Below are 18,162 nucleotides of genomic sequence, written 5' to 3' on the forward strand. Positions count from 1 at the left end.
TCTTAGTACCTTTCCAGAAAATGGAAAAATGTGACCCTATCTATGAGGACAGATAGAAAAAAAGGGAAGCAAGCAATGACCTTCACTCAGCAAAAAGAAAAATTCCTGTCTTTGAGACAGCATTTCTTAGCAACAAACCTAGACTTCTTCTGAGTAGCTTTTGACCTCCAGCCAAAAGTCTGTAGCCCCTAATCTTCAAGGATGAGCTAACCACCCCACCTTCAATTGCAGCTGCATCCACACTTGGCAGGACTGGCCAAGCTTGAGCACCTAAGACTAACCAATTATCTTACTTTATAGCTTCCTCATCCAATAATAAATTGCCAAGACTGCAACTTCAAATCTCCCGCAATTTTTCTTTTAAAAACCTAAAGGCCTTTGTCTCCCGGTGCCACTCTTTGCTGACCAGCAGGGGTGACCCCATTGTGCAATGGTTAATAAACCTCTTGCTTTTGCAACGAGTCTTGGCCTGGGGGAGTTTCTGGGAAGGGCGCGATCTTGAACTCCTGAGCTGTGAGACCCCAGGTCTTACAGCAGAAGCTAATGCAGGATCCAGACAATCTGGAAAGCCCCATAAGTTAAGCCCTGAAAGGGGCCTGCATGCAGCTGTCCACAGAGGGTGCACACTACAGACTTTCGTGTGTGTGTGTGTGTGTGTGTGTGTGTGTGTGTGTGTGTGTTATGAATATGACTTATTGGTGTGTGTACAAGAGTGTGCTGCACAGGGTGGAGGTCAGAGGTCGACATCAGATGTCTTCCTCTGTCCCTCTCCATCTTGTTCTTCACACAGAGCCTCTCACTGAATCTGAATCTGGCCCATTTGGTTAGAGAGGCTCATCAGCAAGCTTCCAGGCTCCCCTTGTCTCCACCTCCCCACAGGGATTCCAGGCACACCTAGCTTTTTGCAAGGATGCTTGGGAGCCAAACGCAGTTCCTCACGCTTGCACAACAGGCATTTCGTGCCCAATCTCCCTAAATCACCATGTTCATTTTATTTATTTATTTAAGTTTGGTTTGGTTTTGGTTGGTGTTTTCTTTTGTTTTGTTTGTTCTTTTTGAGAAAGGGTTTCTCTGTACAGCCATGGCTGTCCTGGAACTCCTTCTGTAGTCCAGGCTGGCCTCAAACTCAAAGATCCACCTGCCTCTGCCTCCTGAGAGCTGGATTACAGGCGAGCGCCACCACCACCACCACCAGCAGCAGCAGCACCCACCACCACCACCACCACCAGTAGCACCAGTTTGTTTTAAAGGCTCTTATCTTTAAAATGGCACTCACTCCTTTCTGTACCCAGCCACCGGATTATAGCACTAAATGCCGTGTCATATGTCCAGGAAGGCTTCCCTGATTAACAGCTGGTTTGGAAAAACATGTAGAGACAATCTCACTCTAGGACTCAAAGACAGAGATGAAAATGGTCTTTACAAAGCTATTCTGTGGAGAAACCGAATAAGAGCTCTTTCTATAGCGATGACTAGGTCAGCCTCTATGTAAGGGTCCAGCCAGAGACACAGAAGTGGACAGTTAAAGAACAATGGAAAAGTGTATCCTGTTGGCCCAGGGCCATTTGGAAAGAGGCAACCCAAAATGTCCATAACTTTCAATCCCCTTCATATTATGTCATTAGATGCCAACAGCTCTGGGGGGAAAAAAGCAACCTTAAGCAAGGCAAAGCTTTGCAGCTTGGGCAAAGTCTGAAGTTACTGGAAGCTGGAGGCTTTTGGCTGACCACACTTCTCACAACCTCTATGAGGAAGCTCATGAGGGGCTCCTGAAATGCCTCTCCAGGTCTTCCCCAATTTTCAGTCCCATGCACTATAGTAGGTACCAAGCACCTATTGAGTGAGTGGATGGATGAACATTTGAGACAATCTAGATGTCTGAATAGGATTTGTGGAAATGGAGAATGACTGGGGAGTGCAAGCTGGAAGCAGAGAGACCGGAGAAGGTGTTGATTTCAAGCAAGCCAGGTTACATGCTAAGACACAAGGGCACCGGAGAACTAAAAGAGTAAACACTGAACGAGGTCATGGGAAGTAAGGAGGCTAAGGCTGAAGCCTGGGAACTACTAACACTTGAGAACTGTCAACATCAAGAAAGAATAAGAAAGAATGTCCAAGGAAGGAAAACAGGAAAGAGCCAAGTGTGGGAGAGCCTGGAAGGGAATGGGGCAAGAAGGAGGAGGCTATAGGGTAAAGGTCAGGGAGAGGTCAGGTCAAGACTGAAGGTGCCCTCAACTGGCCATCAGAAGGACAGGCTTAAGGAAGGCTTTGGATAGGAGGAGACCTAGCTTGCCTGATCAGGGACCAGAGTCTCTGATGTGTACTATGGAAAAGTTTTCATTTGTTCATATCTGCTGTGTTCAGGATCCACTGGGCCCGATGATGGCCAAGAATCAAGGGACTTTTGTGGTGTGAAGTCTAGATACCTTTGTTACAGGAAGGCAGGAGGAGCCCCGTGGCATCTTAGAATCCTCAGTCTTTGCCCTTCCCTGTGATTGGTGGAGGGCCTCCAGCCTCAGGTTCTCCAGGGTTAGCAACTGCTTCCTGGAATCCAGAGGGCTCAGTGCTTGACTTCAGAGAGAGGACACCGGTGTCCACACTTCTACGACTTCTGAGTCCCCCCCCCCCGCCCCACACCAGCTGCCTGAACGCCCCACAAGTGCCCTGTTATGTGAGCTCAGTTTCAATGGGAACAGAAACCGGGTTTAAGAAAAGAGATTATTTGCTTACTCCACAGAGATGACCAAGTAAATAAGGCAATATCTTAAGTGGAGCCCAGTCCCTGCCCCCCTACCTCTTGTGAGCTGCCTAGAACATATAAAACCTGGTCTGTGCACCCATACACACACACAATCCCACCCCACATCCACAGACAGCCAGAGCCTCTCAGTCTCCACCATGAAGATAACCATCGTAACCACTATGGTCATGCTGTCCATCTGCTGCAGCTCAGGTGAGTGCCCAGGTCCCTTTCTCAAGGACAGAAGGATGTGGCCAATCCTTCTGTGGCTTGCTGGGTAGAGAGAATGCTGAGCCTCAGAAACATGGAGTCTAGTGACCAATGCTACTTTGTGATTTGGGGAGAAACACTGAGCTCTAGAAAGCCCAGAATCTCAACTTTCTAATCCTGAACCCCTGTGCTTCCGGGGACTAGGGAAACCTGGTCGACGGAGCTGGGGAGGGCCAAGAGAGCTCTTCAAGACCAGCATATTCGTCTGAAAATGGAGTAGGAATACGGGGCCCTTTGAAGCCCAGACTAGGACTGGCTCAAGATGCTAAGAGACCTTGATACAGCCTCCAGGTTAGGGAGGGTCCCCACTCAACTCTGGTAGTCAGTCCAGAAGGGGAAATACAGAGATTTATGTCCTCAAACCCAAGTCTCTTGTTCTGGGACAAAAGGAATATTCCAGAAAGAGATCTTCCCTTTGGGAAACTGCCAACTCCGGGTGGAATTTTCTAAACATTCTGTCCTCTGGAAAAAGGATTAGAGGTCTTTGAATAGTTGTTGCTATCACCATGGAGAAAGGAATGGGAAATGAGAGAGGGAGGGAGGCAAGGATGGATAGAGAGAGGGAGGGAGAAGAGAGGAGACAGGCGTCTTGTGCTTTGAGAATGGAGTTGGGAAGATTTTTCTCTCCATCAGCTTCCCCCACTCCCCTCTGATAATACTGTGTTATTTTTCTAAAATCAACCCCTAATTAATGTACTTGAAAAGGTTAATAATGCTCATGGGTACAGATTTTATGACCAAAGGGATTTAGACCCCAGACAAAAAGGCGGGGGGGTGGGGGCAGCTGTTTTTAATCAAGCTGTTTTTATTTGCTTTTACAGGGAAAGATATCATTTTGGATTAAGATGGTCTATTAATTAGATATCAGAGGTGGGTGGCTCAGCAAGACAAGCTAAAATATGTGAAGGGGGAACTGGAGAATGTTTGCATATTGATGTGTTGACTTATTAAAACTCTGACAGTAAAACTAGTTAATACTACCTACAATGCGCTAGTCACCGCCCTCTGCCATTTCACACACTATTCCTTTCATTTTCATAACAACCCCACAAAGTAGGTATTTTGCCCATTTTGCAGATTAGAAAACCGAAACACTGGAAAATGAAACACCCTGCCGGGTGACATCATGCAGGGTGTTTAAGTTGGAATAACCATTGTTTTTGGTTTTGAGACAGGGTCTCCTTCTGGTCTGAATTCACGGCCATCCAACTTCAGCCTCCTCAGTGCTGTGAGTTATCATACCCAGCTAGCATGGCCATTAGCTGGAGTGGCTCTTTGGAGTAAGAGTGGCCTCAGGAATAGGGTCCTGAGTCAGAGCAGTAAAGTCAAATTTGCAAACAATGCAGGGAATTCCAGGTGAGGGGGGGGGTGCAGAGACTGAGACTAGGTTAGAAGATGGAAGCAATCAGGGAGGAAATCATGTTCGCAGGAGTAGGCACCCAGGCACACAGCACAATCCAAAGAGCACTGCTGTTTCAGGGAACACGGTGAGGTGAGAGAGAGGCTTGTCTGCAAACTGACTGTGCCATCAGACTAGAACCCATGTGTGCATTGATCTTCCAGGCCAGGTTTGGGGGCTATGCTTGGCTGGCCTAAGGGCTATGTCACATGCTCTCAGTAACATGGGGCACAGACTGCCACTAGCCATGGTGAGGAGCATTCTGGTAGAAAGCAAGGCCCCCAGGGGCTTCCTCCCTGTCCCCACACACTGCAAAACACAGCCAGACCAGCAGCTTCTATTACACACTCTGTCCAGAACAATGGTAGAAACATTGGCCAACCCAAGCCAGGAATCCAAAAGCAGCTCAGGAAAGCCACAAAAGCTGCCTGTAACCTAGAAAGTTCTCACGTTGTGCCAGATTTTCAGCCTCTTGGAACCTCACCAGATCTTACATTCTACTCTATCACCCAAAGGCTGCTATCTCTTGCTGACCAGACTGGCTGGTCCAGCAGAGTGCTGGCTGGTTCTCAGAGATGAAGCAGGTTCCATGTGTTTTCTTTTGCTTGCACTCCAGCTTCTTCAGACATCTGCCCAGGATTTCTTCAAGCCCTCGAGGCCCTCTTCATGGGCACAGAGTCCAGTTATGAGGCAGCCCTGAAGCCTTTCAACCCTGGCTCAGACCTGCAAAATGCAGGAATCCAGTTGAAGAAACTGGTGGATACCCTCTCCGAAGAGACCAGAATAAAAATCATGAATCTCACGGTATGAAACATCCATCACTAATATTCATTCTAAGTGGTTCCCCAACTACAGTGTCATACCATTTGGGGGATTATAAGGCTAATGAATATCCTGGCCATATTCCCTGCCTATTTGTGTGTGTGTGTGTGTGTGTGCGCGCGCGCGTGTGTTTTAGATGGGGTCTCTCTGAGCTAGCCTTACTGTCCTATAACTCCTGGGTTTTTTTTTTTCCTAAGAATTTTAACATTTTCTTTATTTAGTGTGGGTGTGTCTGTGTGTGTTACACATGTGGAGGTCAGAGGCCAATCATTCAGGAGTTGGTTCTTTTCTTCCACCATGTGGGTCCTATGGATCAAACTCAGGTAGCCAAGTTTGATGGCAGGAGCATTTACAGCTAAGCTGTTTTGCCTGCCTTTTTTATTAAAGCCTTCTAACCCTCAGTTCCTCTCAGAACTTGCAGTAGCTTTTGTCTCTGTTAAGTCTGTGCTTTACCACCCCATATACTTCTGAGGTTCACTCACTATTATGTTTGTGTGGGGTGGGGGGTTTCTTTATTCTAGGAGAAAATCCTAACAAGTCCTCTGTGTAAGCAAAATACAAAGGTCTGAAGCTCACTGGATTTCAAAGATATGCTACTGCTAAACGCCCCTGCCATTGCCCCGTGCCTCCTTGACCTCTCCCTATCAACCCCCATCGCCTCTCTGCAATAAACTGCAAGCATCTCACTTGCCTGTGTGCACTGGTCTTTTTACGTGCCTGCTAGACCCAGAAGGTTGGTCCTGAAATGACTAAAGTGAACCAGAACTGAGGAAGGGCAATTGAGTCCTGCCCTGGGGCCACACCAGAAATCCCAGAAGGCTTTTTTCCTCTAGGCTTCTATTATTTACCATCAGTAGAGTGCAAAGCCCTCTAGCCAGGTCCCACCATCTAGTCAATAGTTCTAACCCAGCTTGTCAGAGACCAGAGATACTGTCTCTCCCTGTCCAAGTCTGGTCCTAAATGTTACTGGATTTTAACTCCATCCTCTGGGCTTCACTGTTCCAGCCAGGAGCCTGATGGACATTCCATTATCCCTTCCTTGTTTAATCAACTGAGGAGACCTGTGGAATCATTCGCTCCATATGCACAGGCCACGCCATCCTCCCTGGCTGCTATAACCCCAAAGTCCCCTTTACACCCTCCCAGCTGTTAAGCAAGTCAATGACCCTGCTCCCACCACAGGAAGTTTGATCGCATGTAAAAATCTTAGCAGTGTTCCCACACTCCATCTTTCAAAGCATAGGGCACACTGACCATAAATGTTCAAGCCCAAGGCCCATGCCAACCCTTGTCTCCTTCTGCTAAATGCATACATCTCCACTCCCCCATCCTTAGTTTCTAAAAGCCAAGCCCCAACTCTGGACCTTTGTACAGGACATACAGTATATGCGCTGCCCAAAAAGGTGGTGTTGGTGGATTTAGGATTTGTCCTAATATCAGTGAGCTCCCTGGAGCCGGACTACACCATCCGAAGGAGTCGAAAAGGAGATATGTGCAGAGAGCTGTAGAATTAGAAAGGGCTGAGGCAGAGGGCGCCGGAATAAGGAGGCTGTGGAAGAGAATGCCAGCGAAGCACTTAGAGGCTGAGTGGGCGGAGGCGGCCTCGCGCGTTGTGGCCACGAGGGGGCAGTGTAAGTCCACGCTGTCTCACCGCTCCCCTTGGGACTCAGACACCCCACCAAGCCCTTGACTCCGCCCAAGGCGAAGCGGAATGTGAGACGTCGTTCTCCGGCTTCGACCATGACTCCTAAAATTTTATTTGGGCGGAGTTTTGTTTTGTTTTTTAAATCAGAATTCGAAGGGAAAAAGAGGGGAGGCACACGAATAGTGTGGCACGGCAGAAGCCTGCTAGTGACTGGTCAGCCTTTTGGAATTAACAGTAGTAATTCCACTCCCAGAAGACCCCAAAGGCCACCCTGACAGATCTAGAGATGGCTCTGAAGACCGAGAGGAGCGAGAACTGGGACTTCTGCCTCCACCTGCTGGTTTTAAAGTTCCATAGAAGGAACTGCGACGTTACAACCTTTAGCTTGGCTGGCGTTAGCAATATCTCTTTTATTTCTCCCACAAACCCAGAGCTCAAGCCCAGGTCCTGCCCTACTGATGGCAGAACCTCCCACACAGGAATCTCCGGCGGCAGTAAACTAGGGACAGTGATGAGAAAAGTCCACCTTAAACACCCCTGTGTGTACAGAGTGTTAAAGCCACCACACCTGCTCCTTCATTGTCTGCCACAGAGGAGGGGCTGGGACTGTAAAAATTCCAGGGCAGGTCAGGGAGATTGATGATTCCAAAAGAGATTATTTATGGCAGGCAGGGCCCTGGTGGGGACCTGCCTGGCACTCTTACTCCCAAGGCCCCAGATTCTTCTGTATCCAGGTCATTCTATCTAAGGTGCATACCTTTGCCTCCCCCAAACTATCTGCCTAGGTGAGTATTCAAATGGACAAGGTCCAAAGCCATAAAAAAAAGTTCCGAATTTTAACTAGTTATTCACTGCTAGGAAAATATTTACCTTGTGCAAACACAATGCAGATGACTGGGGATAAAAAGAAGTACAATTACATTGCAGTGGGTCTCTCCGTCTTCAGAGGGCTTTAGCAATGTGCAAGAATGTGCATTAACCCGGAGAAATGCACAGTACCTTAGGTTCTGCAAACGCAGAGTGCCGGGTAGGAAAGGCTGAGAAAGTGTTCAATGTGCAAACATGAGGACCCAAATGCCATCCCTAGCACCAGCGCCCACACCCATGTGGGCATACAGCAAACCCCACACCGAAGAGACAGACTCTGGGGGCGGGGGGAGTGGAATGGGGTCTGGGATTTACTACACATATCTCTATCTCTCTCTCTCTCTCTCTCTCTCTCTCTCACACACACACACACACACACACATACACTGTAGAATGCAAAAAAAAAAAAAATGAGCTGACTACAACCACAGAAAAGGTGAATTATATGTGAGTGCATATGAAATCGGAGGAAATTAGGAACTGGCCATTAGGGTTTTTTGGTTTTTCCCTGTCTGACTAAGCAAATATCTTAATCCAGCTGGAAGGCCAAGATTCTACCAAGGCCAGTTTGGTTTGCTATTCTTGTTGATGATAATGATGCCATTGCTTTAAGCAACCTCAAGCTAAGAATGTTTTTTACATTTCAGCAATGAAGAAAGACTGGGTACAGTGATGCCTGCCCTTAATCCCAGCACTCAGACACAGTCTTGAGTTCTAGGCCAGCCTAGTCTAAATAGTGAGTTCCAGGCCAGCCAGAGCTACAGAAGGAGACCACCTCAAGAAAGAAAGAAAGAAAGAAAGAAAGAAAGAAAGAAAGAAAGAAAGAAAGAAAGAAAGAAAGAAAGAAAGAAAGAAAGAAAGAAAGAAAGAAAGAAAGAAAGAAGGAGATAGGGGAGGGAGGAAGGAAGAGGAAATCTACATGTTTAATAAATATATATTTCTATAATAAATCATCTTCACTATGGATATGCCAAACTAAAACACTGGAGGATGCTGTACAAATTTTTACTTACTGCACTGGAGAAGTATTAAGCACAAACTGCGAAGATAAAACTTACATATTTCTGAATTTAAAAAAAAGTAAAAACAGGGTCTAGTGGTGCATACGTGTAGTCCCAGCACTCGAGAGACAAACGCAGACAGATTATCACCAATTCAAGATCAGATTTGTCTAAAAAATTAAATAGCCAAGGATAGTATCACACTGCTCTAACCCTGGCACCCAGGAGGCAACGGTAGGCACATCTGTGGGTTCAAGGCCAGTTTGGTGCATGTGGCAAATTTCGGGACAGCCCAGAACTACTTAGTGAGACTGTGCAGGAAGGAAGGAAGGAAGGAAGGAAGGAAGGAAGGAAGGAAGGAAGGAAGGAAGGAAGGAAGGAAGAGAGAATGGGAAGGAAGGGAAAGGAAAGGAAATGTTAGCTCTCTAATTTTAACATTTATAGCTCTGAGGAACCCAGGGAAGAGAAAGGTCATATTTCTTGGTGGCTTTGTGAAGAGAACGATGAATCTGAGTGAGGAAGAAAATTTGAAAACTGTGCTACCCCTATTGTCTGCAACCACAGGAATGTTAGCCTGGAGGGTCTCTACAGAGCGACCACCATGGCAGACTCACGGTCTTAGCCAGTTATAACCTGCATCTATCGATTATCAGGAGAGCTACTGTTTACATGTGAGGCAGTCAGGGGGAGTCCGGCAGAAAAGTCTGCAAGTGACTCACAAGACAGGAAGAGGAAAGCAAAGGCAGCCCTCATCACCCTTATCAAGATGAGGGGGATCAAACACTGCCCAGTTTGCAGCTGACACCAGGCATGCTGTTTGTGAATACCAAGGCAGCTGTGGGTGGTAATTCACCGCTGCAGGATCAGTTGCTCCGAAGGGCTTCAAATAGATGATAAAAGAAGCCTTGATTGATGATGATAGGGCCAGGCAAACAATGCACTCTGAAACCCATAATTAGAGGACGGTCCTCCCAAGCACTTACTGAATATATCAACAGGCATATGAGAATGTGAAATGAGTCATCAGTAGCTTAGCCACCCAGTGTACTTCCACGAACTAAAATTACAAAATTATGGTATCTGCAAAAAAAAAAAAAAAAAAGCCTGTAAATAGATTCAGCTAAGCAAGCATGGCTGCCAGCTTCAGAATTGATGAACCAGAGCTAGAAACTTGGGTTTGTTTCCCTGGCCAGGAAACAGGTGCCCAGCCCAGCACACAGGCCTTGTTAAGACAAAGTACCTGAAGCTTTGTGCCCACAGCATACAAGGCGTCTCACTGCAGCACTTCCTTAAGGGTTCGTCCTCAGAGGAGTTCTCCTATCAGAAATGCAAACACTCTGCCCTAGGACAGGACAGAAATGTAGTCAGGGGCTTCCCAAATGAAACAGAGATGAGATCTCGGGATGGATACCGCCTTCAGTACCCATTTCAGTCTCTGAGTCCTTTTCAATTCCTGGAATTCAGTCCTTTTCTCTGCTCCACTGCCTGCACTAGGCCTTCAGCATGTTTCCTGGATTATTGCAAGTGACCTGTAAACCTGTCTAACAAATTACCACAACGTTAATGGCTTAAAACACACACCACACACACAGAGCTTAAGAGGCCACACGTCCAAAATGGATCTTCCTGGGTTTTAGATCAAGGTGTGAACAGCTGGACTAATGGACTTACACCTATAACCTCAGCATTTGGGAGGCTGTGACAGGAGAATTGCTGGGACTTCAAGGACAGCCTCAGAAAGGCAAGAAAAAAAAAAAAGCAGGAACTGGGGAGATGGCTCAGTGGGGATAAAGTGCTCACTGCACTAGCATATGGGCCCAAGGTCAGATCCCCAGCACTCACATAGGAACAATAAATAAGTAAAATAGCCAGATGTGGCAGCGGGCCTGTGATCCCAATGCTGGGAGGTGGGTTAAAGGGCTCCCCTGCTCCCAGTCTCCTGTGGGAGGAAGCACAAACTCCTCACCCAGAACAGCAGGGTTCTCGGGAACAGCACTGCTTCCTGCTCTGCGTCAGATCCTGCTGCCCCGCCATGCCTTTGGCTTGTGTGCCCCCTGAACTAACCCCAATTAGGCTGGGCAAGCTGCAGTGAAGCTTACATATTACCATCTGCAGCCAGAAACAAAATGTATTCTGTTCACACCTCCACCCCTTTGCATAAGCAGCTCCCAGCGATCTGCCCTTCCCAGCATTCCCAGGTGAACCGATTCCCAGCCTTTACTACCCCCCCCCCCCCCCCCCCCCGTCCACCCCCCCCCCCCCTTTCCCCCCCCCCCCCCCCCCGTAGCATTCAAGACTCACCTACATGGCTCACCAAAAGTTCTCATTCAGCCAGGCATCCTAAATTTTCATTTGCTAAATTGGATCACCTTAAGACTCCTTCAGGTATCAGCGATTCCGCCTCCCAACCCCACGCATCTCCAGATCGGTTGCAAAAGCAGCCTCCTGGCTAGCATGCACAAAGCCCTGGCGTACCCTTGTGATTTCAGCACGTGGGAGGTGGAGGCAGGAGGATCAGAAGCCCAAGTCATCTCTTCTTACATAGTAAGTGCCAGGCAGCCTGAGATATACAAGACTGTGCCACGAAATAAATAAAAAATTAAAAAAAAAAAACACACACACACACACACACAGAGGCACACAAAAGGAAAGCAAGACCCTCATGAGTCTGCATTTCTGCATCGCAAGTCTTCTGAGCCTCTGAGGCAGTGGTCCTCAACCTTCCTGATACTGCGGCCCTTTAATACAGTTCTTCATGTTGTGGTGACTTTCCCCTCCTCCCCAGCCATAAAATCATTTTTATTGCTACTTCGTAACTGTGATTTTGCTACAGTTATGAATCAGAATGTAAATATCTGATATGCAAGATGTCTGATATGTGACCCCCAAGGGGTCACGAGCCACGGGTTGAGAACCACTGCTAAAGCTGCTACTGATGTGAAAACTAAGAGAGTAAATTCCATGACAGAGCTGGAGACTCTTCTTATCCCATCTCTCTGCTTCTAGACAGAACAACATCACCAACCAAGTGGCCCCAGAGAGAATACTGGACCCGCCCTCAACACATTAACCACTATGCTTAGGAATTCATACACAGCATAGGCAGCTCCTCATAAGCGAAATTCCAAAGAGCTTGAAATGCATCGAGCCCTCTGGTCCCACCCTCTTGTTTTGAATGAAGATGAAATCAGATCACAGGGCCTGATTCTTCCTAAACTCCAGATCATTCTGAAATGATGAATGCATTCATTTCATGCCTGGTAAGTTTTAAGGCCTGATTATTTTGTACTTTGTGGATAAATGTTAAGTATTAACCAGCTAATCCAAAAAAGAGATCTTTGAATGTCTGCCACCAGAGTACAAGAATTTCAGGCTGTACCCCAGTGATGGGGCACTTTGGAAATTCTTGGATCTAGAGCAATGTAATGATCGATGCATTAAAGTTCTAGTTCTACTGCCTCAAGTAACTAAGCGAAAGAAAAGGGAGTGAGGGAGAGAAGAAAGAGGAAACAAGAAGAGAGAGGGATGTGTGGAGATTCTGCCTGGTCACGTGCTGACTCTGAAAACTGAAGAAAATGTGGCAAGAAAGCTGTCTGCCAATGGCCAACCCTCCCAGGAATTTGAACTAGCCAGGGCAGGAAACAGAACAGACCCCAAAAGTATAGTGGTACATACCTGAAATCCCAGCACTCTCTAGGCTGAGGCAGGAAGATTGCAAGTGTGAAGCCAGCTTGGGTCACATTATTTCGAGATCATCTTGAAACACAAATAAATGAGCAAAACTCCTCAAGGTGGTCACAGAAAGATGATGCTTGATAAACGTTTATTGGGTGGATAAGTAGATAGTCACCTATACCCACAGCTGCCAAGGCCCACCCTACTTGCAAAGATAAGCCCCCATCCCACCCATCCCTCGAAAGCAAAGAAAGCACCCATCAAACTTCCACCACAGGGTCTATCCAGAAGTGGCTTGTAACTGCGATTGTGCTTGCTCCAAAAAGCCACCTCAGGGAAGGTGCCCCTTTAACCGCAGGTGTTTGTTTCTTTTGGCATGGTAAGATGTAATTTCCCATTTTTAGAACAATGCTCCAAAGAACAGCCACAAAAACAACCTTGAGCCGGGGCAGTTTTCTTCCTGGCCACTGCTACAGCCCTGTAAAACAACAACAGAGGGATTTTTTTTTTTTTATTCCAAACACTATTTGCATCTCTCCATCCTGTTCACTCTACACAGGCTGAAAAGGCCTCCTTACCACCCCGCCCCAGCAGAAGCTCGAAACAAACCTGTTCCTACTGGAAGCTTTGGAAAATCCTATTGTTGCTTGTGTTTGGGTCTGGACGTACGTCCTTGTGTGGTTTCCATGCAGCAAAGGCTAAACGGAAGCTGTGAGAAAGTCAGTGTGTGTCCTTTGGGTGCCCTGTACGAGCCCCAGACCAGAAGAGGACAATGTGTTCTAGAGAACATCCAAATACCAGATGAAGGTGAGGAACCAGGAAGATTGAAGCCACCTCTAGCCTCGGCCATTGAAAAACGACTTTCCGAGGCTGCACCTGTTTCTTGCTCTTCCAGAGGATGTGAACTGGCTCCTAACATCCAAGTCAGGCCATACACAACTGCCTGTCACTCCAGCTGGGGGAGCTTTAATGCTTTCTTCTGGCCTCTACAGGCACCCACACCCACTGGGCACTGGGGATGGAATCCAGAGCATTGCATAAACTATGCAAGTTCTCTACCATTGAGCTACTTCTCCATCTCTTTGTAGACAGCATCTCACTAAGTTGCCTGGGCTAGCCTCCAATTTCAAGCCTTATCTCTCTGGCCTCCTAAGTAGCTGGGGTTACAGGCATGTGATACAGTTCTTATTTCTCTTCATCTTCCTTTATGTGACTCTAGGAATAATACCTGGGTTGTTATTTTTAGTGAGAAGCAAGAGAACATATGACTGTCCTCCTGATAGAGCCCATAGGGAAGTGATTGCCTGAGTCATTGGACCACCTGGTCTGTTACCCTCTGACTGTCATGTGACATTAACAGCCACTCCTGCTTAATCCCAGAGGAATGGTCCCTCACAGGATGAGGCTCTTCTATAGTGAATCAGGAAGAGCGGTGTGCTGTCAATCTCCTTGTATGATCAGCTTTCTGTTACTATCATGAAATAACCAGGATAATTTCTTTATTTATAAAGAGAAATACTTATCTGAAACCATGTGCTATGGAGAACATAATCGAAAATCTGACACACCCCATTGCTTTGGACCTTTGATGGGGCCAAGTGGCTGTTGAACTTGGGGTTCACAGCCTGTGTGCATGTCAGGTTCAGGCCCATCCTCAATAAACCAAATGAGCCAAATTAAAAATGGAAAGCAGAGAACAGAGATTATTCAGTGTGACCACATAAGGAAGAATGACAGAGAGATCCAGCAGCCCCCATCCCCAAGTCCATCTTCAGGGTCCTGAAGTGAGATCAAACTTTCCATAGACGGCCAAGGATATGCATATCCAAGCTGTCTTCCTCAAGCTGTGACCCCATCACTGAAAACCCATTTTTATCTGGGTTTTAGTCTCATCCTGGAAGCTATTAGATCTGTGTGGGATCTCTTTCCAGCAGACAAGTTCCCCCTCTGGTGACTTCTCTTCTCCCCAGCATGAGAATTCTGGGGAAATTCCCATTTCTTTGGAGTCCACTATGTCAGTAGTTTGACAGTCATCTTAAAAGACACAGGTGACTCTTTAGAATACCTTCACTTCTGCCAGGCCAGTTACAGCTACAGGAGACGGAAGTGGACAGCTTGCCTTGTGGCCAGAAAACAGAAAAAGAGATAGTGGCTGAGGTCCCACAATCCCTTTCGAGGTCACACCCCTTAAAAACCTAACTCTCTCCTAGCAGGCTTCACCTCCTAAAGGTGCTGTCACCTTCCAAGGGCACCCTGCAGACCAAGTCTTTCACACATGAGCCTTTTTTTCAGGGAGCACTCAACATCCAAACAGTAGTACCTCCCAGCACTGATTTGTGCTGAGGCCAGCACCTCAAAATCTGTTCACCCCAGCTGTGAGCATGCTGCTGATACAACCACCCTGCTCTAGCAACTCCTGCTCTCTCCCTTATAACCCTTGATCATGCATCTGTCTTTTTCCTCTTTCGTTCTTTCTTTTTCTTTTGTTATCATTTGTCTAATATCTGTAGAGCATTTACACACTTGCCTTTAAAAAACATCTTTCCACCTCCTCTGTCTCTCCTTCTCTAAACAGGGTTTTCTCCTTCTCCACCATTTCTTTGTTGGGCTAGATCATTCTCTGCTGGGAGCTGGGACTGTAGCACACACATTGTTCCTCTTCACTGTCAATCAAAAGGCCTTGGGGGAAAGTGAGGAGGTGGCTGGGAGGCAGATTCATCACTTTTTTTCAAACTTAAAGGGGCCTGAGATATGATCTAATCAACCCCCTCATTTTGCAGATGAGGAAACATCCTGAGAGGGGGAGGAAGAGGATGTGTTGGGGCCAAAAATGTGGAGGAACAAGTGCCAGGCCAAACAGGAAGTTGAAATTCCAGGCCTTGCAGCAGGATTTCCAGTCCCACTGGGACCCAAGGATTGCTTTCCACAGCTTCTATTTTCCCTCCAAGACTTTCTCCCATTTCAGAAACCAGAGCGGGTGAGATCTGACAAGCCCCCAGCCCAGGAGTGACAATGTCCATGCCTGAGCCTAAGCACCTAAGCTTCTAGTGGACAAAGATGGTCACTGATCACGTCCCGAAGATCTCATGATGACTCACACTGCGGTCATATCTCAGTGCAATCCTGTAATCATGACTGAAAGGATGGTCATGCCGTCTGACCACACCTGTCCCCACTGAAAACAATAGAGAAGAAGAGATCTGAGGAACATGGGAGGAAGTGTGGGGACAACCTCTGCCCTGGCCTTTTCTTCGCTGAGAGTTTTGTGCCTGCTAGGCAAGCACTCGACCAACTGAGCTACTTCTCCAGCTGAAGAACGTCTCTAATTAAACTAAAGGTTTTAAAAATTAACAGGAATGCCGAGCATGGCTGTGCACACCCGTAACCACAGCACTTGGGAGGTCAAAGCAGGAAGATCACAAGTTCAATGCCAGCCTGGGATATGTACTGACACCTTGTCTTTAAACCCAAAAAATAATGGGGAGCTGGCAAGATGGCCTAGCAGGTAAGGGCGCTTGTTTCCAAGCTTGACAACCTGGTCTTTGATCTTCAGAACCAACACAAATGTAGGAGAAAACTGAGTCCCACAAGTTTTCCTCTAACCTCCGAATGAGTGCTGTCACACACAAACACCCACACATGCACACAGAGAGAGAGAGAGGGAGAAATGTAAATCGATTTAAATAAATAAATAAATAAATAAATCTTCAGCGTAAACAGCCAGGAACAAATAATAGCAGGAACGATGGAGAACTGACATTCGAAGACACACAGATGGAAAATCCTTCTCACTTTCCCACAGCTTTTATTTATTTCATCTTATTTTCTGAGACATGGTCTCACACTGCAGCCTAGGATGCCCTTGAAATTCACTATGTGACCCTGTCTGACCTTGAATTCATGAGCTAGACTCTTGCCTCAACCTCCTCTGTACTAGGATTACATACATAAACCACCCATCCAAATACTGTCACACCTTTTAAAACGTTGTGTGTGTGTGTATGTGTTGCGCGCGCGCACCTGTGGAATACCTTGGATCCCTTGGAGCTAGAGTTACAAGCAACTGAGATCCGTCTGAGATGGTGCTGAGACCTGAGCTCAGAGTCCTCTGGAAGAGCAGCAAGTGCTCTTCACCGTTAAGCAATCTGTCGAGGTCCCCTCCTCTGAATATTGTCACATATTAAATATGGTCACATCTAAAAGATGACTGTCCTTTGCCCCTCAATGGGCTGAGTCACTCCTACCTCTGTCTTCCTGACTACATCCTTTTTTTATTTAATTTTATTTATATATTTATTTGTTACAATTTATTCACTTTGTATCCCTGCTATAGCCTCTCCCTTGTCTCCTCCCAGTCCCACCTACCCTCCTTCTCCTACCCTTATGCCCTTTCCCTAGTCCCCTGATAAGGGAGGACTTCCTCCCTTACTATCTGACACTAGCTTATCAGGTCTCATCAAGGCTGGCTGCATCATCTTCCTCTGTGGCTAGGCAAGGCTGCACCCCCAGGGGGAGGTGATCAAAGACTGACTACCATTCTTACACCATCTTTCCCAACAGACCCCACTGACTGCAGGCAACACTCACAAACTCTCCTACCCATCCCCTAGTCTCTTTATATATATAAAGACTCATCATTTTTGCAACTGTTCTATTATCGGGTGATGAGAAGTGAACCCAGAAAGGCTGATAAAAGTTCTAAACTCTGCAAATAAAAGGCCAAGTGTGAAGACAGTAAGGAAAGAGGAAACACCACCCCATTTCTTGGACACAGCCCTGGGCCTTCCGCCCCTAGCTAGCCTTCAAGAGCTGGGCTGTGGAAATAGCAGACACATCTTAGGACCCTCCCAGGCCCTGGTCCTTGAGCTGAACCCATCAGGTAGATATCCTCAGTACCCACCACTGCCCCCTGCTTCCAGGGCCATGGTGGCATGCAGTAGCCCCTTAGCTCCTGGTCCAAGTCCTGAAGGGAGTCCTGTAACTAACTCTGTGTCCTCCTCTGGACACCTGAGCCATCATTGGAACTCTGGTGGTCTGGGGAACATTTAAAATAACATTTATGCATGCGATGTATTTATCAGCCATCCTCCACCTCACTGTCCCCAGTGACTCTCGGGGGATGTCAGAGAGCGTCTGTGCTGCAAGCACTCTCCATTGTATGCTTTCGGGGGCCTGGCCCTCTCCGTGGCTGGGCAGGTGCCAGGAAAACCAAGCCTAGCTGTTCCAGCATTGTTCTCCCTCAGAAGAGGATCTTGAAAGCAGAAGGAAATTAGAAACAACGAATCCCAGATTCGCCTTTCTCCCTGCTTTGGTTGCCGGGAGGCTGAGCATGGCTAGCTGTCAGCACGCCCTGCCCAGCACTTCTTGCCTTCCAGGGTGTCTGCACAGCAAGGAGGGCTGGCCCCAGTCGCCTTGAGTGTTCTCAATTTATCTCCACAGCCTCCCTTTCCTTTCTCCAGCTAGATGCTGATTCTTGAGGGCAGAGACCTATCTAGGGCTTCTCCTCCTTTAAATACAAAGTTCCAGTTATTCCATGCTTGGGGACTGTTTGCATCTGGACAGATGTGGTAGTACAGGCACATTCCTGAACATCCCGCTTTAGGGTTCCATGTCATCATGCCTGTTACTGTAAACCTAGTGATGGACCCTGGTGGGAACCTGCTGCTGCCTCTGCTGAATGAACATGCTGTTAAACTGCTTTCTGACTAAACTCTTATGTTTTCACCCATTCCTGCTGTCCTCA

At 47.2% G+C, this 18,162-nt stretch overlaps 2 protein-coding genes across 5 annotated transcripts in view; one reads left to right on the forward strand and one right to left on the reverse strand.

Moving 5' to 3' along the window:
* Nucleotides 1–2,763: 2,763 nt before the first annotated feature.
* On the forward strand, nt 2,764–5,876 carry Scgb1a1 (secretoglobin family 1A member 1). The gene is made up of 3 exons (XM_055614231.1): nt 2,764–2,953; nt 5,026–5,213; nt 5,753–5,876. Exons 1-3 carry the CDS (start codon nt 2,899–2,901, stop codon nt 5,798–5,800), a joined length of 291 nt encoding a protein of 96 aa, XP_055470206.1. The 5' UTR covers nt 2,764–2,898; the 3' UTR covers nt 5,801–5,876.
* Nucleotides 5,877–12,839: 6,963 nt separating this feature from the next.
* The window catches only part of Ahnak (AHNAK nucleoprotein), a 74,754-nt gene continuing 69,431 nt past the window's right edge, over nt 12,840–18,162 (reverse strand). For 2 of the 4 annotated variants that reach the window (XM_055613822.1, XM_055613821.1), the window contains one exon: nt 12,840–12,897. In XM_055613822.1, coding sequence (XP_055469797.1) covers nt 12,890–12,897 — 8 coding nt within the window. In that variant the 3' untranslated portion in view covers nt 12,840–12,889. The remainder of the gene's footprint in view (nt 12,898–18,162) is intronic. The other 2 variants (XM_055613820.1, XM_055613819.1) reach the window with 2 other exon arrangements.

The sequence above is a fragment of the Psammomys obesus genome, unplaced genomic scaffold (genome assembly GCF_907164565.1).
Source record: "Psammomys obesus unplaced genomic scaffold, mPsaObe1.curated_primary_1811, whole genome shotgun sequence".
NCBI lineage: Eukaryota > Metazoa > Chordata > Mammalia > Rodentia > Muridae > Psammomys > Psammomys obesus.

Bases quoted from the DNA above. Each gene is read 5' to 3' on its own strand.
- Scgb1a1 (XM_055614231.1), top strand. From the start codon at position 2,899: ATGAAGATAACCATCGTAACCACTATGGTCATGCTGTCCATCTGCTGC. The intron at 2,954-5,025 runs GTGAGTGCCCAG...CTTGCACTCCAG, and splicing joins GTCCATCTGCTGCAGCTCAG to CTTCTTCAGACATCTGCCCA. The intron at 5,214-5,752 runs GTATGAAACATC...TCTTTATTCTAG, and splicing joins TAAAAATCATGAATCTCACG to GAGAAAATCCTAACAAGTCC.